The following is a 21,681-nucleotide window of genomic DNA, read 5'->3' as shown; positions in this document are numbered from 1 at the left end:
TTTAGATTTTATATCATTTTTGATGGTGGTCTGTTTTTTTTTTTTTTTTTTTTTAATACTCTAAGTTGGCCTAAAATTGCCATCACTCCATCTTGAGTGCTGAGCTGTAACAGTAGAGTAACACTAGAATATGTTCCCACTTACAAAAAAATGCCTTTTAAAAGATGCAGAGCTGCAGCATTGTTTTTCTTTTATGCATTGGTGCATGAAGTAAGCTATAATAGGACTAAAATATTGGCCAAGATAAGGTGAAAAGAGTATAGGTACAACAGTCATTTGACAACCCTCCATAGGCTCAATCCCCAAGAGATGACTGGAGGCTTTATGATGATGTAATGCCACCAAGGGAACTAGGCTGGTCATCAACCTTTAAATGTACCACACTGCAGTTGCCAAGCCTCAGATCCTTTTGTTTCAGAATGGTAATATGGGCTGGTTGTTACCATGTATGATTTTTAATGGTAATAGACTTCTTGAGTGATGCCATACTGGTGCACTGTAGTAAATATCAAGGTGAACAATGTTTGAACTAAACATTGTAGGGAATATGCTTGATTAATTAAAACATTTTTACCCACCCCATCCTGGAGGGGCTCGGCAACGGGTATTGTTTTCGCTTGGTTTGTCTGTTTGTTTGTCCTTCTGTCTGTTAACAACTTTATGTGAAAACTACTGGTGTGATTTTGACTAAAATTAACAGGGATGATGGGCTATGACCTTCTGATCACTTGATTAAATTTGGGGCAAATAAGGCCAAGGACCAGGCTGTAGGGCCAAAAAATGTAAGAAAATGGGGGACGGGTAAAAATGATTTTTTCGCCATAACTCCTATCAAATTCATCATTTCAACATGAAACTAAAACCTAAAGGTGCATCTTTCAAATCTACATCCTATAACATGCATCATTACATCAGAGGAGTCATCCTTCAGTTAGCAGTAGGGGGGTCAGTGTCAGGTGGGTCAGGCGCAAAATTTCCGTCCATCCATCCTTCATCTAATCCTACACTGCCCCATGAGGAGCGTAGGAGCCCGGAGCTAGGCAGTTGGTCCTGACATTTAAGATCAAACAGGCATAAAATCAATTTTCACCCAATTTACTTCATATTTGATATGTGATATCTTTGACTAGATATCCTGCTGTGTTGTACGTCAGCACTAAAATGACTGCTGGGGACGGGTTTACTGTTCCTTGGCACTGCTTCTTGTAGTTACTGTAATGTGTGTGACTCAACAAATGTAGTGGCAACTCAAACTGATCACATTCAATATATACACTGCAGTAGTGCATTGGTTTTATATTCAGTATTATGTTAAATTATTATTTTATTTCCTACAATATTTATTGAGCAGAGTGTGGTGTTACTCTGTATCACAAAGCTTTTATGTAAGTAATTATTGTAATGCAATATACATTTGCCATCTAAGCCAGACTTTTTACCATTCTGTATACTGTAGTAAGCTATTTTCCTCTGACCTAACAGGACCTGGTGGTCTGGTGGTAGAGCTGTCAGGTCAGAAAGGGCTGTGGCTCTGCACTACAGTTACTATCTTAGAGGTGGCTCTTTTTTTTTTTTTTTTTTTTTTTTTTTTTTTTTAAACCATGTAAAATGTTATCTGGGGTGTGGGTTAGTCTTCTACTCTTAAATGTCCACTGAGGATTACAATAACCTAGCCTCAGGCCTTTATGCTCGAGAGGGATAACATGGAGTTGCTGTTACCAGTTACCATTATCATTATGTGTAGCTCTTGTCCAGTAGTATGATGTGAATGAAGCTTCCACATGTTCCATTTACACTTGCTCGTCTTCACTGATAAAAGAAACATTATATCAATGTCAGTATTTATTCCTACCCAGATTTGATCTTTTTTTTAATACAACAGTAATAAAAATATTATACAGCAATGCAGTACTGTACAGTAATATTGTCCTTCATTTTTTATGATACTGTATGGGAAACATGGAACTGTTATCATAATCTCAACCATGAACGATATAGTCTATAGCAGTAGTACTATATTGTACTGTAGATAGTATTTATTCCTCTTGTATAATACTTTAACCCATTTGGTACAGTGATTTTTTTTTTTTTTTTTTTTTTTTTTTTTTTGCCACTTTAATCACACTGCTGTACAGCACCACCTTCAGTTCGTTTTAACAATTTTATTCAGCTCTGGTATGGATGGCTTTGATCAGCACTACATCTGACCTCTCCAGATAGAAAATTCTCATCAAAGCTTAGTGAAATCATCCAGAAGTAGTAAAACTGAAATGAAAAATACATCATTGGACTGAAGGGGTTAATGGTGAAGCAAGAAAGTTGACATAATTAGGTCATGAATCCACATGGTATTTGATAAACTGCAGCTTACTGGTAACTGTGGACGTAGGTATCATTAGCCAGTGTTACTAAGAAATCACTATGACAGTCACTGAGGCAGCTGCATGAGTTAAAATGCACTGAACCAGATCTAACAGTGTAGTGTTGAAATGCATTTGTAAGTGTAGTGGGATTACCAAGTTGTACCAGTAGTGAAGAATGTATTATGTGGTAATTTTCTGTCAGTGGCTATATCTGCTGTAGCCTAATTTAATACAGTATTGCACTATAAAATACCATACACTACAAAACTAATTACCATTAGTGCACTACACTTTTATTTTCTTAATCTGTTTGCCAAAGTTAATGAAGTGAACCTAATGCAGGTCTGTCTATCTATATATCTATACCTAGGCTGGTTCCCCCAAAGAAAGAGAGGTAGCTAAGACAGGACAACACACTCCCAATGTGCTCATCCACACACTCACATTTATTTGTATCTTAGCCCCACCAGATTATTTTATTTAACAATTTTATTTAGCCCTAGTAGTGAAGAAGTTTATGACTGTCTCTAATCTCTCTAATCCTCCCCCCCAGTTCAGAAAGTCTTCTGAGCTGATTACTCCAGGTAATGCATTTCTAATCAGTCAAACTATAAATTAACTGTGGGATAGTAATACAGTGCTTTTTTTATTTTTTCTGGAATGGTGAGAAGTGACCTGACAGACATGTGTAGTAAATTGTAGTAATATGAACTGTACCTTTCAAAATTCCCCTACTGTCATCCCCAAAGCTGGTATATTTTATTTATTTTTGCTTTTTTTTTTTTTTAAACAATGAATGGTAAATGGATAGATTAAGGTCAACCTCTTTACTTCAGGTTTGTTAAGAAGCTATAAAAATTTTGTACTTATGAATCAAAATTATAGAGTTTCACAATGTCCTTTCTATAATGATGCTGGTTAGTTACTGGTACAGTACAAATATTACCTACAATCTGAGTGCATTAATCCCTTCACTTTAATTACATATTTTAAACTTTAATCAGGCCACCACCAGATTATTTTATTTAACAATTTAATTTAGCCCAAGTAGTGAAGAAGTTTATGACTCTCTAATCCTCCCCTCAGTTCAGAAAATCTCTTCTGAGCAGATTTTTCCAGGTAATTTTCTGTAGGTAGCACAGATTAAAAAAAAAAAATACTTCACTGAATTGAAGAGGTTAAGGCATATGAACACAACTGCAGAGTGGTTCCGTGAGAGCACTTTGCATCTAAACTAAAGTGCCTGAACTTAATACTGTGCTTTGACTTGTTTTATTGTACAGGTATGTATTATAGGTTTGTACATTTTGTCATGTATTGTATTGTACTTGTGTATACTCTGCTACCACAGTTGTTCCTAAGAGTTACAAAAGAAGTTAAACCCTTCAGCTCAGTGATGTGGTTTTATTGTTTTATTCATGCTATTGCCAGATGATTTTATTAGGTTTTGGGGAGACGTCATGGAGTGAGGAGATAAGTGAAGGCTGTATCTAACCTCCCCAAATCAAAGTCTCTTCAAAGCGTCAGATATCAGAAATAAAACAAAATTGCATCATGAGAATGAAGGTGTAAATGCTAGGGAAGAGAAGTGGCAGTGTCTGTTAAGGTGAGGGAGGGTGAAGTTTGAGTGTGAATGATGGGTTTATGCTTAACATTTTTGTGGCACCTGGTACACTTGGGTATTTTATTCAGGCTAACACCATAAGATTTTGAGAGAAAAATCCCAGCATGTATAGCTTTCTCTGTTGTTGGAACAGTTAGGAATTTTATTTGGGTTAACACAGATGATTTTGTTCTTTTGAGAGGGGAATCAAACCCCTAGTTTCTGATAAATATTTTTGGCTCACATATATTGTACTGTATGTCACATTTTATAATGCAGCCAGCAACAAATGAGGTCAGACATGTTCTCTCTTTATTATGTGTTTCAGAAATAGTAAAACAATCAGGGACATGCAATATAAGGTTCATGTACATGGCCAACCTTTATCAATACCTCATGTATTGTATGCTTTGGTTAACTCCTTCAGTCAGGTGGTCTTTTTGAGGTGGCATGCAAACGTCTGGTAATAGCAAGAATAAAACAAAGTTCTTCATATTGAAGGGGTGAATGACTGTTTCAGATCCCTTCAGGCTGATGGGGCCTTAGAACCCTTATTAAATTAAAACTGTCTGTAGCAAGGATAGAATAAAAGTCATTATCACACTGAAGGAGTTGTGTTGGTTAATGTCAAGTAAGATAAGTGATATGTCAGGTGAAATGAAGGAAGTGTGTGTGTGTGTGTGTGTGTGTGTGTGTGTGTGTGTGTGTGTGTGTGTGTTTCGTAAAGTGAAATTCTCAGGATAGGTGAGACTACCAGATTAAATAACTTTGTTGCATTATGTGTATACCAGATGAAATAAGCTTGTTGTATTATGTATTCAGCACATATACTAGGTGAAATAAGCTTGTTGCACTATGTATATGCCAGCTAAAGTGAGTTCCAAGTGAGGTAAGAGTGCCAGGAGATACTGCCACAATGTTAGTCTTCCAGGGTAATCTTGCCTCACTAGCACTTTGATATGAGTACAGGCCATTGCTTTTTAATGGTCTGTTTTTCTCTTAAGACGACATTTATATACAAAAATGTTGCCTGTTGAAGTTCCACTGCTGTATGTAAAGCTGATTTGCCATTTTACCGTATTTACTTTACCACTTGTGTGGACAAAGTTGTGATATTTTGGAACACATTCTTCACATAATGAGGATTGCCTGTGCTTTATACATCATCTCCTTTCATGCACTCCACCTTCCATAGCCTTTCCCTAAGTGCTGTGAGAGTACAGCTGACCTGTAACCCACAGGCCAAACACGTGAACACTTAAAAGTAATAATTGATATCCTTTACTTAGCAGACAAGGCCAAGGCTTGTGAACAAACACCAAAAGAGGATGAGAGTAGTTCACACTGAGATGGTGCTGGGGACAGTAGAAGCTGATAGACATCACTAGTCCATGGTTTTTCTGTTGGAGGGGATACCAGTTATTGCATCTGTCTGCTCCTCATTCACATGAGACTAATGCAGACTTTACAGTTTCAGAGAATACTGATGTGCAATTTGAAGTTTTTTTTTTTTTTTTTAATAATTGAATACAGTAATTTTCCTACACCAATTTTTTATCCGTCAAATCAACAGTAGATTTGTAAACATGAAATCAGATAAAGCTTAGTAGTTTGCCATATTGCAGCTTTTGCATGAAAATATTATACAGTACTGTAATGTATCTCGTAGGATACTGGTCATGACTTCAGCAAATCTCCAAAAGTCAGGTTGTGTGTGAAATGTTTTGGATAAACAAAATATGGCTATGTTCTAAAAGTAATGAGAGGTTTACTACACTTTATAACTGTACTGTAGTGATAGTAGTACAATACAGTATATCCTCTCCAGATTCACCTATATAATGTATATTGCAGTATATAAGCTGATCAGATAATATTCTTTGTTCTGAATTAATTCTTAGAACCTCATTGCTGTATAATGCTATGTATGAAAACTAGCGCTTATGTACTTAGCGATCATGTAATTCATTTCTTTAACTGAATAGAGGATAAGTACATGAATTGTTTAAACATAATCGTACTCTCCAGCTGTGTATTATGAATGGGCTAAACACCAAAATCCTTGTGTATATTAGGTGATGCTACTTTCTGTTAAGTACTGAAGATTAGAAACACCCTATTGATGTGCCACAATGCAGCCATTTTGGGAGTGAACTGCTACAGCTGTACTACCCATACAGTATACAGTATTTAAAATTTCATGTCCATTGTAATATTTTGACACAAACTTTCATGTTGAGAAAAAAAATTTATAAACCCACTATAGTATATACAGGCTGATCACTGGAAATACAGTTTTAAGTCAATAGTGATGTCTATTTTGGACTGGAGTGAAATATTTACCCCATCACGCACGTGTTGTGTGAGCACAAAACAATTGATCTTTTAAGCAAAATACTATATATTTTGTGTACTGAGTTATGATGTAATTTAAGCTACAAATAAATTATTAATCAACTAGTTGTCTCTGATATAACCTGAAAGCAGCTCACAGGTGGCAGGACCTCAGGCTGTCAATCAAGAAATGGAAAGAGAAGGGAAGAGGAAGTATGGGAGAATAAGACCATGCTGGTGCAAAATGAGGGGGCCTTATGAGTGCAGTACTGTAAACTGAAAGGTTCAAGAGGGCGTTGTAGATATTACAACAGAGCAGTATTGGCTCTGATAACATGGGATCTGGACGACCCACCTGCATAGAGGTGGTAAAGTCAGGGTCACAATCAGCCTATTGTTTCACTACATATACTTCACACATTGGGCATCAGAAAAAGTGGGTGACATAGGGGCACTGGATGCAGTGAGCGTATCCCCAGGCTCACTGTGGGGCCATTCCAGACCCTCTCCAGCTGCAACTCTGCTAATGAGCTAACTCCGCCCCTTAGGGTGTGGGGAGAGCGAGAGGGGCGTCCCACTCGGTCTCTGGAGGAGTGAGGTGAGCAAGGGGCATTGTCCTCGGTGGGTGTCGCAGGGGTAGCAGACGATGGAAGTACGGTGGATGTTCCCTTCCCGGCGGGCATGGTAGGCATTGCTGCAGTTTCACTAGACCCCGGGACTACAGGTGAGAGGAGCACGGTGGGCATCCTCTCCCCACCGAGCACGGTGGGCGTTGCTGCAGTCCTGCTCCCTGTGAGGGCTGCAGATGAGGGAAGTACAGTGGACATTCCCTCCCCAACGGGCACAGTGTGCATCACCACGGTTCTGCCTTGCCCTGGGAAGGCAGGTGAGAGGAGCACGTGAGTGTCCTCTCCCCAGCGAGCACGGTGGGCTTCGCGGTGGTCCTGCTCCCAGCGAGGGTTGCAGGTGAGGGAAGTACGGCGGGTGTTCCCTCCCTGACGAGCATGGTAGGCGCCGTCGCGGTCCTGCTTGGGACTGTAGGTGAGGGAAGTATGGAGGATGTTCCCTCCTCGACGAGCACAGTGGGCGTCGTCGCAGTCCTGCTTAGGACTGTAGGTGAGGGAAGTACGGTGGACGTTCCCTCCCTGATGAGCATGGTGGGTGTTGTCGCGGTCCTACAGGGGGCAGTAGACGAAAGGAGTAAGGTGGACGTCCTTTCCCTGACGAGCACGGTGGGCGTCGTTGCAGTCCTACTTGGGACTGTGGTTACACGAGTCCTACCCCGATCCTGGCGAGCGCTGGTCTGGGAAGAGAGTAGTGCTGCGGGATGGCGTACCTTCCGCGGACTCCATTGAGGGGGAAGAGGGGCTCGTGGTGGCGGGGGACGTATGCCCGTCTTGCTCGGGCCCTTTCTGCGCCTCCCTGTGGTCTCCCCTTGGTGTCGGTATTTCAGTTATGTCAAAGACCTCCAAACAATATTTAACAAATTTCTATTTTCATACTAAAGAATGATGAACAAATTCCATATAATCAAATGTACACATAGGCTACACCTTCTTTTGTTGTATTAGCACTCTGTACCTTTTACAACAATATTTCAATTCACACACAGTTTCCTACCTTAGTAGTGAGTGGGCCTAAGTGAGTTATGGTAATAAACACAAGATTCTAGCCATTAATTCGTTAAATAATTAAAAATGCACACAGACTAGAGCTGAGGTGGCTCCGTGGTCATCGTACCTATTTTAGATAAGCGTGAGTTCCGAGGTTAAGGTGCCCACAACATGGCGGGCATTTAAAAGTGGATGATGGTAGTGTCATTTCATAACTGAGTGGATATGTTCGCACCTTGTCGGTTCCTCCTAATAGCTTACATTATTCATACTGACACGATAACCCAACATTTCGACATTCCCACGCATCACTTTCTACAGACAACTTCCTTATTCGTACTTCACCAGTCTGGGGTACAGTTAATTTTGACTCATTTCATCCAAGAAGTCCTAGGTCTTGCAGTGGATCTGACCATGATCTAGATTCAGATACGCATAAGGCTACCAAGAAATTCTGTCTGTATGCATGTCATAAACGTACCCAGTAATGAATAAAATTTATCAGCTGTATTGTGATGAATTTATACGCCAGTTTTATCAGTAACAATAAAGGGAAATTGAAAGTGAAAGGGCGGGTCGAGTTTGACAAGTAGATAAACTAGTCAGCGGAGTGAGTTGCTTTTTGTTTAAAAAAATTAAGAATATTGTAACTGCTTCACTTAAGCGCTTTAAACAACAGATTTAAATTACTGTCGATTACAAATATTTAGCCATAACGAGAAAAAGTGCCCACTCCTCTTATCGATTCCTGCCATTGATTGAATGAATGGGGCACCCTAGGGTGTTTACTTTTACAGGTTTTACTTATGAATAGTTAGATTTTCTTGTCATTGAGATTCGTTCATAGTTGTTCTTAGTTATTGTGTAAATATATATTTATAGCGAGGCTGATCATTTTACATTAAGAAAGAAATTCGTAGGTAGTATTTGAGTTTACATTACAAAAATGTACCGGCAGGATTAGCGAGTGTTATGGCAAGATGGCCTCCCTCCCATCTCCCACCCAGGTACAATTATAAGTCTTTTTAAGTAGCAGTACTCGAAATTTGATACTGTGTAGAGCGTTGAAATTCCAGTACTGCAATTCTGTACACGTAGGAGAGGAAGGTCTTTCTGTATTCGTTCCATGGAGCCGTAAATAGGCGAGATTAGGGTTGACCCGCCTCCCTGTTTGGGTCGATTGGCTAGATGAGCAAAGTCAAATTCTCATGTTTTAGCTGCTGAAATTGATAATATTGTTAGATTAGGATCTTAAACCGGCGTTTCATGTGGGTTCACAATTATCTGTTTCAAATGTATAGACATTTGTAGGCTTGGGGTGTGATAACGGTCTCCTTGTAAGATAAAGCGAGTGCCATAGTAGTGATAGTGGCTGTCACTTGTACCCAAGATTACACAGAGGTATTCCGTGTATTGGGTATCTCTGTGTATTTAGTGGGGAGATACGTAGTTCACGCAGCTGTCATTCGTGTAGCACAGATTTGGGCACATTTACTTCATGTTTTCATGCAGATAGCATCCTCTTTGAGCTATATTTTATAGTTTATTAAAACTAGGCCTAGGTCAGTATAGAGCAAGGAATATTTACTTGACCATGCTGCTTAGGACCTTAGAATATTACAGTTTCCATTTAGTTTAAAACATAGATTTAGCAACAGATATTTATTGTTTTGTCAGAATGAATATATAATGGTGTTATACAGTACTGGATACAGATATTTAACCAAGTTTAAAAGTTAAGTCTGTGATAAGCAGAGCACAAGTAAACTGCCATCAGGTAGGTATTGGTCAGATTACCAGTAGCTGTTCAGAACTGCTCTGTCCCTTGTGGATTAGGTTAGGCTTGGATAGAATGGTCTAGGTTAGATGTGCTAGAATGTTATATCAGGCTAAGTTAGCTCTTGTGCTGCTCTCCTTATACAAAAGTGGGTGGATGAGGTTAGGAATCAATCTGTTTTCTGAAGAGCATCAGAGATCCTATTCTAACCAAGCCTGAAATAAAATCAAAGTTATCATCTTTGTATAGAGGCTGGTGGGTAGGCTAGTCCTACTGGTAGCCCAGTCGAAACATATTAACTGGTCTGCACAGAGGTTCTGTGAAGAAATATGATACCAGTATTCTCTCCAGTGCACACCTAACATAACCCACATTATCCTAAGTTACAGTAACTTAATCCATAGGGGCAATGTTGAGTTAAATAAATGCAATTTACTGTTATGTCAGACAGAATTGGTAGGTTGACTAACCGACCCAGTGGCATTATATTACCAACAGATACCGTACTTGGTTCCAGTATTGTCAGTTCACAGATATAATGTGACACCATTCTAGTTTCAGAAAATAGCCCATATATATTAATAAAGCCACGAATGTTAGTAGGCTGTAGGCTCCTGTGAAAGAGCATGGGATCAGCGATAATAATGATGATGATGAAAAGTGAAACCCGTCTGATAACCAAATTAATCTCCAGCACAACAGTTAGAAAAAAAGCACAACAGTTAGAAAAAAAAGTTGCAGGTTATGGTAAAATGAAGGTTAATTGCTGGAAGAATTTTATGTTGCTGTATTTCTTCTGTGTTGTTTGTAAAAACTAAGGCATATTTCCAGAAATAAGCTGGTTGTATGCAGTACAGTAGCTATAACTGATGGCTTGATACTCATGGTGGTGATTTCCTGTGGATGTAATACACAAAGTTTCATTGTATTGGTAATTATTACATTTTGAAACATGGCATTATTGTAAACTAGTGATGTGTGACCTGCTTACTTGTAGTTAGGGATAATTCAGTCAAGTGACATATATTCAGTACGTGGAGAAAAGCTAAAGGCTGAGTGCAGGATTCAGTTTATTTCAACATTTTACCAACGAGGACTTCAGGAATAACACCAGTGGACAACTCCACCAACTAATATCTCCAGCCTGAGTAGTGACCTAAACCAGACATGTGAACAATCCTACAATACCTGAAGAAGCCCTGGTGGATGAAACGTTGAATTAAACTGGATCCCTCACTCTGCTTTTGTCTTAATCTCAGTGTATCGAGTATTGTTGCTGTCTTTGATGTTTTCCACACAAAATGACTGACTGTACTCCATTTTCACCATCATGTTCACACCCATTCTCTTCACACTACCATACTAATTAAGTACACTTTCTCCGACTATGGCGTCCATAGGGTTTCTTTCGCCACATCTTTCATGAATGACATTATTTTTCATTGTACAGTACCTTAATCACTTTTCGCACGTCATGCACATTCTTCAGTAGGCTAATCCTTTTTCCACTGCTGTTTATCCTGACTTTTCATTCCCATGCCACATCATAGTCTCACACCCTGTATGTTAATGTAGATAGGCTACTAAACTCCCTCATGCAAGCTTCCTGTAGCTGTCATATCCAGCCCTCTTCTTCATACGAAGGCCTTGAAAGCACTAGCCACTTTCCTTCCCTGTGCTACTCTGTCTTCTTCTTTTGCAAATTTGCTTCCATTCTCTGTCATTGTACCCAGTTACTGAAACTCCCTCACCAGCTCCTTTCTCCATTCATCATCATGTCATATTGTGAGTCACTTTCTCATTCAGCCACCATGACTATGCTCTTATACTGTACACATCTTCCTCAAAGCCCGACGCTCTCAAAGATACACAAAACTGTGCACCAGTCTGTTAGTCCCTTGTCCACTGTTGGCAGGTAACATAGCATTATCTGCATACATCAGATTTGTAATACTCCGCACTTTACCATTCATTGCCAACCTATCCTTCCCTCTGACTGAAGTTTTTACTTCTCTCATATATCTGTATCTGTCTATCTATCTATCTACCTATCTATCTATCTACAGTTTACACACAGTATATATATATATATATATATATATATATATATATGTAAATAAAATACACACACACACACACACACACACACACACACACATGAAAGTCTTCCATTCCTGCTTCTTGTAATTTTGTTTTCAACACACTGGAAGCACCTCCTGGAGGTACTGTACTGTTATGTGAGTAGTATTCATTTTATCTCCAGGGAGGAAGCAGCCATTTGAAGGGATCATGCCCATCTTTAATATTGTTGCAGGTGGCGGGAGACCAGTCAGTCCAGTTTGAAGCCTGGTATAAGAAAGTAGATCCAAATAATTGTGGTACTGTTCAAGCTGGTCCTGCTGCTGGTTTCTTAAAGAAATCAGGGTTAAATGACAACATTCTTAGTCGGGTAAGTTACTATGAATGATCTTGTACCGTACTTGTTCGTCTTGATGAATGCATTAGCTATTTAGGAGGCATTTTCTTCTGGCAGTTGCCATGTGATTTTATTCTATGAAAACTCACTACCCTCCAGAGGGTAAAGGTTTTAGTAAGTTCGGTAGTGCAGAGATTTGATTAGAATTAATAGTCTACCATTATATACTTTGCTGCACTCTGAACTCAATATCCCAATGATGTATAAAAGTGTCATGAAGCAAAGTACATGCTTCATTGTAAGCAAATTTTGCATCAGTTCCTTGTTGCAATTGAATATTGTACCACACATTAACAGCACTGAGACTCGTATCTGTATGTATGTGGGTGGCCTACACCAAGGGGATTTTTTAAAGAATACCATAATAGCTGGTGGGAAATACAGTATATAGGAAAAGCCTCAGTGCTTGTGTTTTCTGGTGTTGTTATAATGCTGGGGAATGAGGAGGAAAGTTCAGACAAGTAGGTGAACTTGGGAAGAATGTGTCACATTACTGTATTTGTAGCAAAAAGGAAATTAACATTCTTTGAAGGAGATACTAACATTAGATGCAGGATCAAACTGAAATAGATATTGAGTGTGTTAGTGCAGTTGAATTGGCCCATCTGGTTTGAACCATTGTAACTGTTATTTTATTCACTGCTGCTAGCTGATAATTTGGCATGCAGGAAACCCTTCAGGTCTGAATGAGTTATAGCCTGTCTTAGTATATCTCATTCAGACTGTTTTGTAACTTTATTTTGTTCTAGAGTTGTTGTGCAGAAAACTTGGTACTGACTATCTAGAGCAAGCATGTTACTGTAGAGATGTTAAGGAACTTGGAGGAGGGTGGGCAATGTGGAGGTTTGAGAGTAAACATGGGAAAGACAAAAGTCATGGTTAGTAGGTTGAACTAGTTAATTGGTGAGAAATTGGGAGTGGCCGTATTTTGTAGGCAGTGAAGGGGTTGGTAGTAGTCTAACTCTTCTTGTGTGGTGTTTGTGGAGGATGGGTGTATTAGGGATGTAGCTGTATCAAAGATATATTGCAAGGCATAGTTAATTGTGAAACTACTGTAGCTACTGTATACTGTACAGAGGAGAACATAAAATAATAAGGTCCAACCAGGGCTGGAGGAGGTTGATTTCGAAGATGTAGCATTTGTTTGGTGATTACCTACACCCACTTCAGCGACAGTCAATATCTATGAGGGTAGTTCAAGCAAAGGAAATCTTCAAGGAGATATGAGACCACCTTATTTTGCAGATTACTTCATTTTTTCCCTGTACCAAAGACCTGTATGAATTCTTTGAACATTTTTGAGGGCATTTTCAAGATTCTGTGTTATTATTTTTTTTAGAAAAGCACTATTTGCTTAGTCCTCATTTGCACTGAAGACAGACAGTCACCATCTTGGAACACCATTTTTGGCACAAAATTACCCTTATCAGTGCTGATGTATCCAAACCTAACCTAAATTTTCATGACAACCCAACCTAATTTATCTAAATTTAATTTAACCGAACCTAACCGGTTTTATGCAACCCTAACCAAATTTATCGTAACCTAACATAACCTATCCCTTATACTGTATGCCTGGTAAGCATATTTTCAAGACATGGTCCTTGAAAATTACCCAAGCATGATTTTAGTAAAATTTTCTGTATACATTTATTGGTTTTAATGATGGTGGATGATGACCTCTAATTCAGTTTTGCTCAGATATTTAGCATCACAAAAAGTATTTTATAATTTCTTTCAGACAGATGTTGAGTATCGCTGAATGCACATTTACAGCACAATCGATCATCAAGGAAAGCGACCAGACACCTGTGTGTCGACTGCAGTTTCAAAAATAGCTATCAGAATTCCTTCTTAAAACCCCCGACAGTAGTAGTGGTTAAATGTAACAGTATTTTGTTCAAGTGCATTATTTATAAAGCACAGTTTAAATAAACACTGTTGTCCGAAATATTACTCAAGAGTTTCAAATGAATACAAGGAGACCTCCAACCCTCTGTGGTCCATGATCACCGTAACTGGCTCGAGAGTTTTTATTAAATCCCACCCCTGTAAACGTTCCATATACTAATAAGATACAGAAGAATTCTGTCCGTATCTTTGCTACAGACGTTTAGTAAATCCAGACCCAAAATACAATATATGTCTTCTGTTGTATCCACAGATTTGGGACATAAGTGATCCAGGAGGGAAAGGATACCTAGACAAGGCTGGTTTCTTTGTAGCTTTGAAGATGGTGGCGCTAGTACAGAATGGGAAGGAGCCCTCCATTGCCAATACCAACATGCCCACACCACCGCCAAATATGGTAGTTCTTTTTTTTTTCTTTTTTTTTCTTTTTTTTTTTTTTCTATGTATTGAGTGGTGAGTAACTGAGAGTGATGCACTTTTACTATGGTATGCTGTTGATAGTTCTCACACTGTTAGGTTTTTCCTTGCTCTTTGTAACCCACCTCACCCCTTCCTTGAGCGGGAAAAAGAGGTCGGTTTGATGATAGTAATGATGATGATGAACAAAAAAAATGGTCTGGATGATGATTTTCTACATCCCTTTTTTCTCTACATATATAGTAAATCAAAGAAATAATGTCTGTGAAGCTTCCAATTGCTACTTGTAAAACTGATTGCCAGTTTTCCTTAATTTACAGTAGCAGTTGTTCTCTATGTAAAAAGTTGTGATGTGTACGGTATTTAAGAACTCATCCAGTTCAGTACTTATAATGACCTTTTTTTTTTTTTTTTTTTCCTGAACTACTGTACTACCTTGAAGATACTTCATTTCAACATAAAAATTACGTTTGTGTTGAAGAGGTTAATGAAAGACATACTGGTATATAACCTGTCCAGCTTGACAGTCTCTCCTGAGCTGAATAAAATTGTCAGGAGAGCAAGAATGAAAGAAAACATATCTAGTAGCTGCGACATTAGAGTAATGGAGTTAATGCATGGTGCTTTACATGTTGTAATGATTAAAGGGGGTTAACTGATGAGTGTGTGGATGTATGGGCCATTTCATGGAGCATTGTTGAGAACTTAATTTTTTTTAATTTTTTTTAATTTTTTTTTTAATGTGCTCGACTCTGGGCATAGGCTTCACAGTCTGCTCCCAATTAGTCCTACATATCATACACCTCTGCATGTCACCCAGCACCCACCATCAATATTGAATACTTGCTAGGGCTGTCTCATACAGGACTGGTGTATTGGTATAAGCGGGGGTATTTTTACGACCTGTCGGCAGGTCTTCTGGTAGATTGATAAAGTCTGCTTTACATGAAATTCAAATCCTTAAGCTGTTCCCTGCCCCAGCGGGGATTTGAACTTAGGTTCGGTAGGACCGCAGGCCATCTCTACTGATTGATCCACATGCTTCTGTTGTGTGTGTTTCCTATATTTATATGCCACCTTTGACCATTAAGTAGTGGGAAATTTTGTTATGATGATGATGATGATGATGGTTGCCAGTGATGATAATATTGATGATTGAGGATAATGATGATATTTGATGATGATGATGATGACAGTGATGATTTTTGGCAATAATGATGATGATATAATGACTAACTTTTCCCAGGGTGAACCACCACCACATCCACCCCCACCCACCAAACCACCAGCTCCCCAGCAGCATGCAGCCAGCAGTGGTGTGTGGACCATTACGCCCACAGACAGGGCACGCTATGACCAGATATTCAACACACTGGGACCAGAGGCCAATAAACTACATGGCAATAAAGTAAGCATCTGCTGTTTTATATTATTTATTAGTTTCATGTTTTAAATGTCAGGACCAACTTGCCTAGCCCTGGGCTCCTCATGGAGCAACGTAGGATTGGATGATTGATGGATTGATGGTTTTATATTCAACAATTTTTAGGTGGTGTACAAATGCAAGTTTATACTACATTTTTACTGTGTTCATTATAGTATCATAAATAATTTTGCCAAGATAACTTGCCAAGATAGTTCACTTGCTGCAAAACTTCCACATTCCAGACCATTGAAGCTTCTAAATTGACATAAAAGCTTCTGTAATTCCCATCGTATTTGTTTAAAGTGTGCCATTGTTTACCTACCACTCACTTTCAGCTTGCTAAGTCTAGGAAGTACTGTACTGTACACTAAAATTTTTCATGGAACTTCTGTCTGTCTATCAATAGCCACTATTCACAATTGCTAAAAGGGTGGCCATTTGACTTTAAGTTAGCTAGCTGTTTTACGGGGAGGGGCCCTAACCCTCCACCAACCCACATGTTGACACATAGAGAACACATATGGGCAAGTTATATGGTTACCATCCAGCATTGTCAAGGGTTTTCTGGCATACAGGAAACCATTAGGCTTGTCACTCAATGTGAAAGTGTCTGAAAAGGAAAGAAGAGTAATAAAAAGTGACAGCAAAGATGGGAGAAATAGGAAGAGAGAAGGGCAGACACAGTAAAAGAATGATAAAAGTGCAGGAAAAAGTAGGCAGCACTACATCAGGTAAGTGGGTGATGGTTGCCACCACCTACCACCTTCCAGGAATATCCCTGCCAAAATTTGTGTCCATCTTATATGCTGATGTACCTTGTATGCTGTAAAATATAGAATGTCTGGAAAGTAATTGTGTGGGATGTCCAGGCAATTTAAAGCATCAAGTCTTCTGTACAGAACCACATATTGCACATTCTTTTATGTATCCTGTGTTTTCCTGTCTGTGTTTATAGCCAACGTGTCTTGGGAATCTGTGAGTTGTAAATGCACGTATTGTGAGAGTTCTCTGCATGTATATACCAGTATATTATATACTGTAATGGCATAGTATAATACAGCACATGTTCAATATTTATCCTTCCAGGTTAGAGGTGTGATGCTCAATTCCAAGCTTCCCATGGAAGTACTTGGCAAGATTTGGGACTTGTCAGATATGGATAAAGATGGCTCTTTAGACCGGGTAGAGTTCTCCATTGTAAGTATATTGTTTCGTTTTTGAGGGCTCCAACATTCATGCATGCGGTGGCCTTGGTCACGTAATGGTGGCTCTCCATGCTGCTCAGTCTCTGGCAGCTTTCCTATTCAGTCTCATATCTCTAAGGTCACACTCAGTGACCTCATCCCATGTATTTTTCAGTCTGCCTCTCACAACCCAACCCCCACCATTAACACTTCTCACTTTCTGCACCAGTTATAATCCCCCATCCTCTCCATGTGCCCAAGCCATCTCATTCTACCTCTCCTCATCACAACACCATTACACTCCAGTCTAAACCTACTCCTCAACTCTTCTATTGTAAACCCACCCCCCCAGGCCTCACACTCAGAGATGCACTGTACATCCACCTAGTCATTGTCGCTGCCGTACGTTTGGGTCTGTGAATAGTCACTTCCTTTACTGCCCAGGTCCCAGTACCATACAGCATTGCACCCCTGACACATGCTGCATGAAAAGATTCCCTACCACGGAGGGAGAGCCCTCTCAGTGTCAGGAGAGGCAACTGCTCCCTGAACTTCTTTCAGCCACTCCTCACCCTAGCCATAGATTTTTTAAGATTTTTAAAATCAATTAATTTTTCATACAGATGTGAAGAGAATCATCTGGCGCATCTAGCAATGCATTTTTTAGCTCTCTAAACCCATCCTGTGATTTGCCATGATTCGCGAAAAATTCATAAAATTACGGTGCATTTTTGTGTGTGTGTGTGTGTATGTGTGTGTGTGTGTGTGTGTGTGTCCAACGTGGCAAAGGCTTCAGGGCCTATTTCTCGGGGGCAGTTGCCTATCCCAAGGCCCAGTAGTCCTCCTACACCTCCACATGTCACCACTTCGGTGCTAACACCCACCGTCCATATTGAATACAGGCTAGGGCTGTCACATTCAGAACTGGTGTATTGGTATTACCAGGGGTATTTTTATGACATGTTGGCGGGTCTTATGGCAGATCAGTAAAGTCTGCTTTTTATGAAATTCAAATCCTTAAACTGTTCCCTGCCCCAGCTGGGATTTGATCCTGGGTGTGGTAGGACTGTAGGCCACCTCACTACCAATCAAGCTACCGCATGTGCCATATGGACGAAAAATCCAAGATTGCAACTGTCTGAATGCTTGGGATAGTAGCATAGGGGGGTGTAAACGTACCAGTGTCCATCGTTCCCTTCCCACAATATTTCACAGTTTTTTATAGCTCACGCTTACTCGATGTCACTGACATGGGTACTGTAAAGGGTTGTTAAACGCTGGGGGTTATTAAGGGGTTAATGGAGTACATTATTGTTTGCATCAGTACTCCCTCTTTCACATATACACACAAAAACGAACAAAGGAATGAGTACTAAATGTACATTTAATTTTCAGCAGAAAGACCTTGCCAATTCATTTCATATTCCTGTTTATTTTCTGTATTTTTCCAACTATTGTTTTAGGAAGAACTTGCTAGTTAGTGATGTCATTAATTATGAGTTCGGCAACTATAGAGTTCTACCGTACAGGAAACCCACACTAATGTGGCCTCTTAACAAATTATCTAAGAGAGACTCCAAACTGTGCAGTTCGTGGATACTCAGATATTTTTTTTCCCCTCCACCCCGTAGTCTAATTCATTTTATATGTCTGCACCAGGCAATGCACTTGATATACAAAGTGCTAGAGAACAACCCCGTTCCATCAGCTGTTCCCCAAGAGATGTTGTCAAGTGCCCAACGTGCAGGCGTTGCCCAGGGTCCTGTGCCTGCCCCTTTAGCCCCACCCTCACAGGCACCCCCGGCCAACACACCTAAACAGCAACCCACAAAGGTAACATATCCATCTTCTCCTTAACAAAGCAAAACAGCTTTGACATTTTAACAGGCATGGGAAGGAGGTAGAAGAAAACATGGGTAATAGAGGAGAATTTATTTCCAAAACAAGTTGGGAATAAACCCAACTATGTTCAACTGTGTTTTCTTCCACTTCCATCACAAAACAGATCATTGTTAAGGAGGATGTGGATAATAGTGAAGGTTAGGGATGAAGTAGTATTTATTGGTTGGTAGTGGACACTGATTCTTAATCTTAGTTCAGCTTTCGCAAACCATTGACCATTGTTTAGTCACAGAGACAGATTAGCAGCACTGTTAGACAGATACAGTGATGTATTAATGCAGTCTTATTTAGAGTAGAAGGGTGGACTGGATGAGAGAGTGGGTAGGCTATTTACATGTTTGTCTTAAAGCTGAATGTAGCATGACCAGGGATTTTTTAAACTAATTATACATTGATAGAAAGCCTAATTAATAACTAACATTAGTTGATTGTTTGATAGAAATTACAAGTATGCCTGCAATAGCACTGGTTAGACATTTCTGCAGTGGATGTATTCAGTGCAACTGAATGTTATTCGTATATCTTTATTGTGAGTTAGTTTAATATTATATCAGATGTTGTTGTTGTTGTTGTTGTTGTTTTTACAGAATATGGAGTATTTTAAATTGTATAGCTATACTCGTTTGTTTTATTAGTCAGATGACATTGGAGATTGCAGTAGACAGAATTATTGTTGTGTGTGTGTGTGTGTGTGTGTGTGTGTTGGGCTTGTAATTGTTGGTGGCATTGGCTTAATAAGTTACTGAGGCTGCATCATGTAGGATTGATAGATATGATATGAGTTCTAAATTTGATCTTTGAGATCCCCCACATTTATATATATATATATGTATGTAAAACCTTAGGTTGAGATGCATGTCATAGCTAGTGTTCCTGTAGAATGATAGCAGTAGTACAGGGATGTAGTACCTGAATGTTGTTCTTAGCATCTGCTACCGCTAGTTTCTTTATTATTTCAGTTGGTAGGGAAGGAAAGAGATACTTTTCTTTTTTTTATCATTTTAGGTTTCCCTTCTCATTGATATTGGCACTGTTTATCTTATTCATATAATTTACTTTGTGTTTTACACGTATAAAATTATGTTGGATACTTGTATGTGAAACTACAGAACGTGGTGAATGTTTTTGGCGTATCAGATAGAGCCAGGATTCGGGGGGCATGAATGGTGAGTGAATGGAAGCGTGGCCCATTGGACTGGGCAAATTTGGGCTGTCTGGACATTGCAACTCCTCACCCTGCCTTTTCTAGACTTATATTTGACGATTTTAAAATCTTATTTTTGGGTTAGGTGAGTTATAAACTTCTTTTAAGCTTAGTTTAGCTTGTTTTAAAGCTATTTTGGGGTTTAGGTTAGCTAGAAACTTGTTTTTGGACTCATTTGGGTGGGTTTAGGACTTGGGAGGGAAACCCAAGGCTCAAAAATGTATCCCTATACTTTACATGTTAGTTCTACCCAGAGATATGATACCCTGCCTAGCAATGGGCTTTTACTTAACCAATTTCATTATTAAACCAGGGTATACCAGTATCACTATCTGTCTATAGCCAGATGCCATAATCCTGTAAGGGGTGGCTGTTTGTCTTTGAGTTAGTTGTTTTATGGGGAGGGGCACTAACCCTCTGCCAACCTACTTGTTGACACAGAGGGAACTCGTATGGATAGGTTATATGGTTACCACCCAGGGTTGTAAATTGTTTCCTGGCTTACAGGAACCATTAGGTTTGTCACTGAATGTAAATTTACCTGACAAGGAAAGAAGAGTAATAAAAAGTGACTGGAAGGATGGGAAAAATAGGAACAGAGGAGGGCAGACACTGGAAAAGAATGGTAATGATGAGGGGTGTACAGTTTATAAATGCATCCATTGGAAAATCGGTATTGACAGGTTTTGCTTATCGGTGGCATCTTAGAATTGCAATCCCATTCACAACAAGGGAAACCTATAAAAATGTACAGTATAGGGTTTTATAGGCATTATACCCTCTTTAAAGGGGTTGAGGAATAGTATGGCATTATCTGTCAAAATGCATTATCAGATAGGGCCTTGGCTGAAGTAAAATGGATTAAATTAGATAATTACTGTATTTTATTTTTCAGATATATAGCTTAACGGTCTTCCATATACCTGTAGTATGGGTGAGCATCAAAATACAGTGCAGTACAATAACAGTATTACTGAACAGGAGTACAGTATATCAATTTATGCAACATATATCCAGAAAAGCAGATTTATGTTTAGGCAATATACATATAGTCTCTCTCCTATTAATTCCATTTTATTGAGTGTTTGCTGGACCATTGCCTTACTATAAGTACATTTAAACTTTATACACAGCTGGGAAGGACGGCACTTCAATATATGAAAATAAATTTGTGCTGATTCCAAGTACATTGCACTGTCGCATTATCATTATGACTAAGAATGCATGTCTTTATCCTCAGTTAAAGCATCCCAGCTAAGTAACCAAGAAGTAAGACTATATATGTGTCCTGTATGTTGATTAGTTAATGATGAAGCCAGATTTTCCTGCTTGTCCCCAAAGCATTCATGACTGATTAGCAAGAGGCTACAAAGGCCTCAGGTATAGGCCAGTTCTCATTAAAGCAATGTTTGGTTGACAAGACAGAAGGCCTTTTATGCTGAAGCGTTTGGGCCTTGTTCTCATCAACAAA

The 21,681-nt window shown here is 39.2% G+C and overlaps 1 protein-coding gene across 1 annotated transcript in view; it reads left to right on the top strand.

Moving 5' to 3' along the window:
* Positions 1-8,893: 8,893 nt before the first annotated feature.
* The window catches only part of Eps-15 (Epidermal growth factor receptor pathway substrate 15), a 57,972-nt gene continuing 45,184 nt past the window's right edge, over positions 8,894-21,681 (top strand). The window contains exons 1-6 of the mRNA XM_080286414.1: positions 8,894-8,920; positions 12,005-12,139; positions 14,331-14,474; positions 15,741-15,902; positions 17,007-17,117; positions 18,764-18,937. Coding sequence (XP_080142540.1) covers positions 8,894-8,920; positions 12,005-12,139; positions 14,331-14,474; positions 15,741-15,902; positions 17,007-17,117; positions 18,764-18,937 — 753 coding nt within the window. The remainder of the gene's footprint in view (positions 8,921-12,004; positions 12,140-14,330; positions 14,475-15,740; positions 15,903-17,006; positions 17,118-18,763; positions 18,938-21,681) is intronic.

Source organism: Coenobita brevimanus, chromosome 111, assembly GCF_032717465.1.
Source record: "Coenobita brevimanus isolate Jiangsu-jjx chromosome 111, ASM3271746v2, whole genome shotgun sequence".
Lineage (NCBI taxonomy): Eukaryota > Metazoa > Arthropoda > Malacostraca > Decapoda > Coenobitidae > Coenobita > Coenobita brevimanus.
Note: the sequence above shows the minus strand (reverse complement) of the source record. Positions and strands in the feature narration are given on the sequence as shown.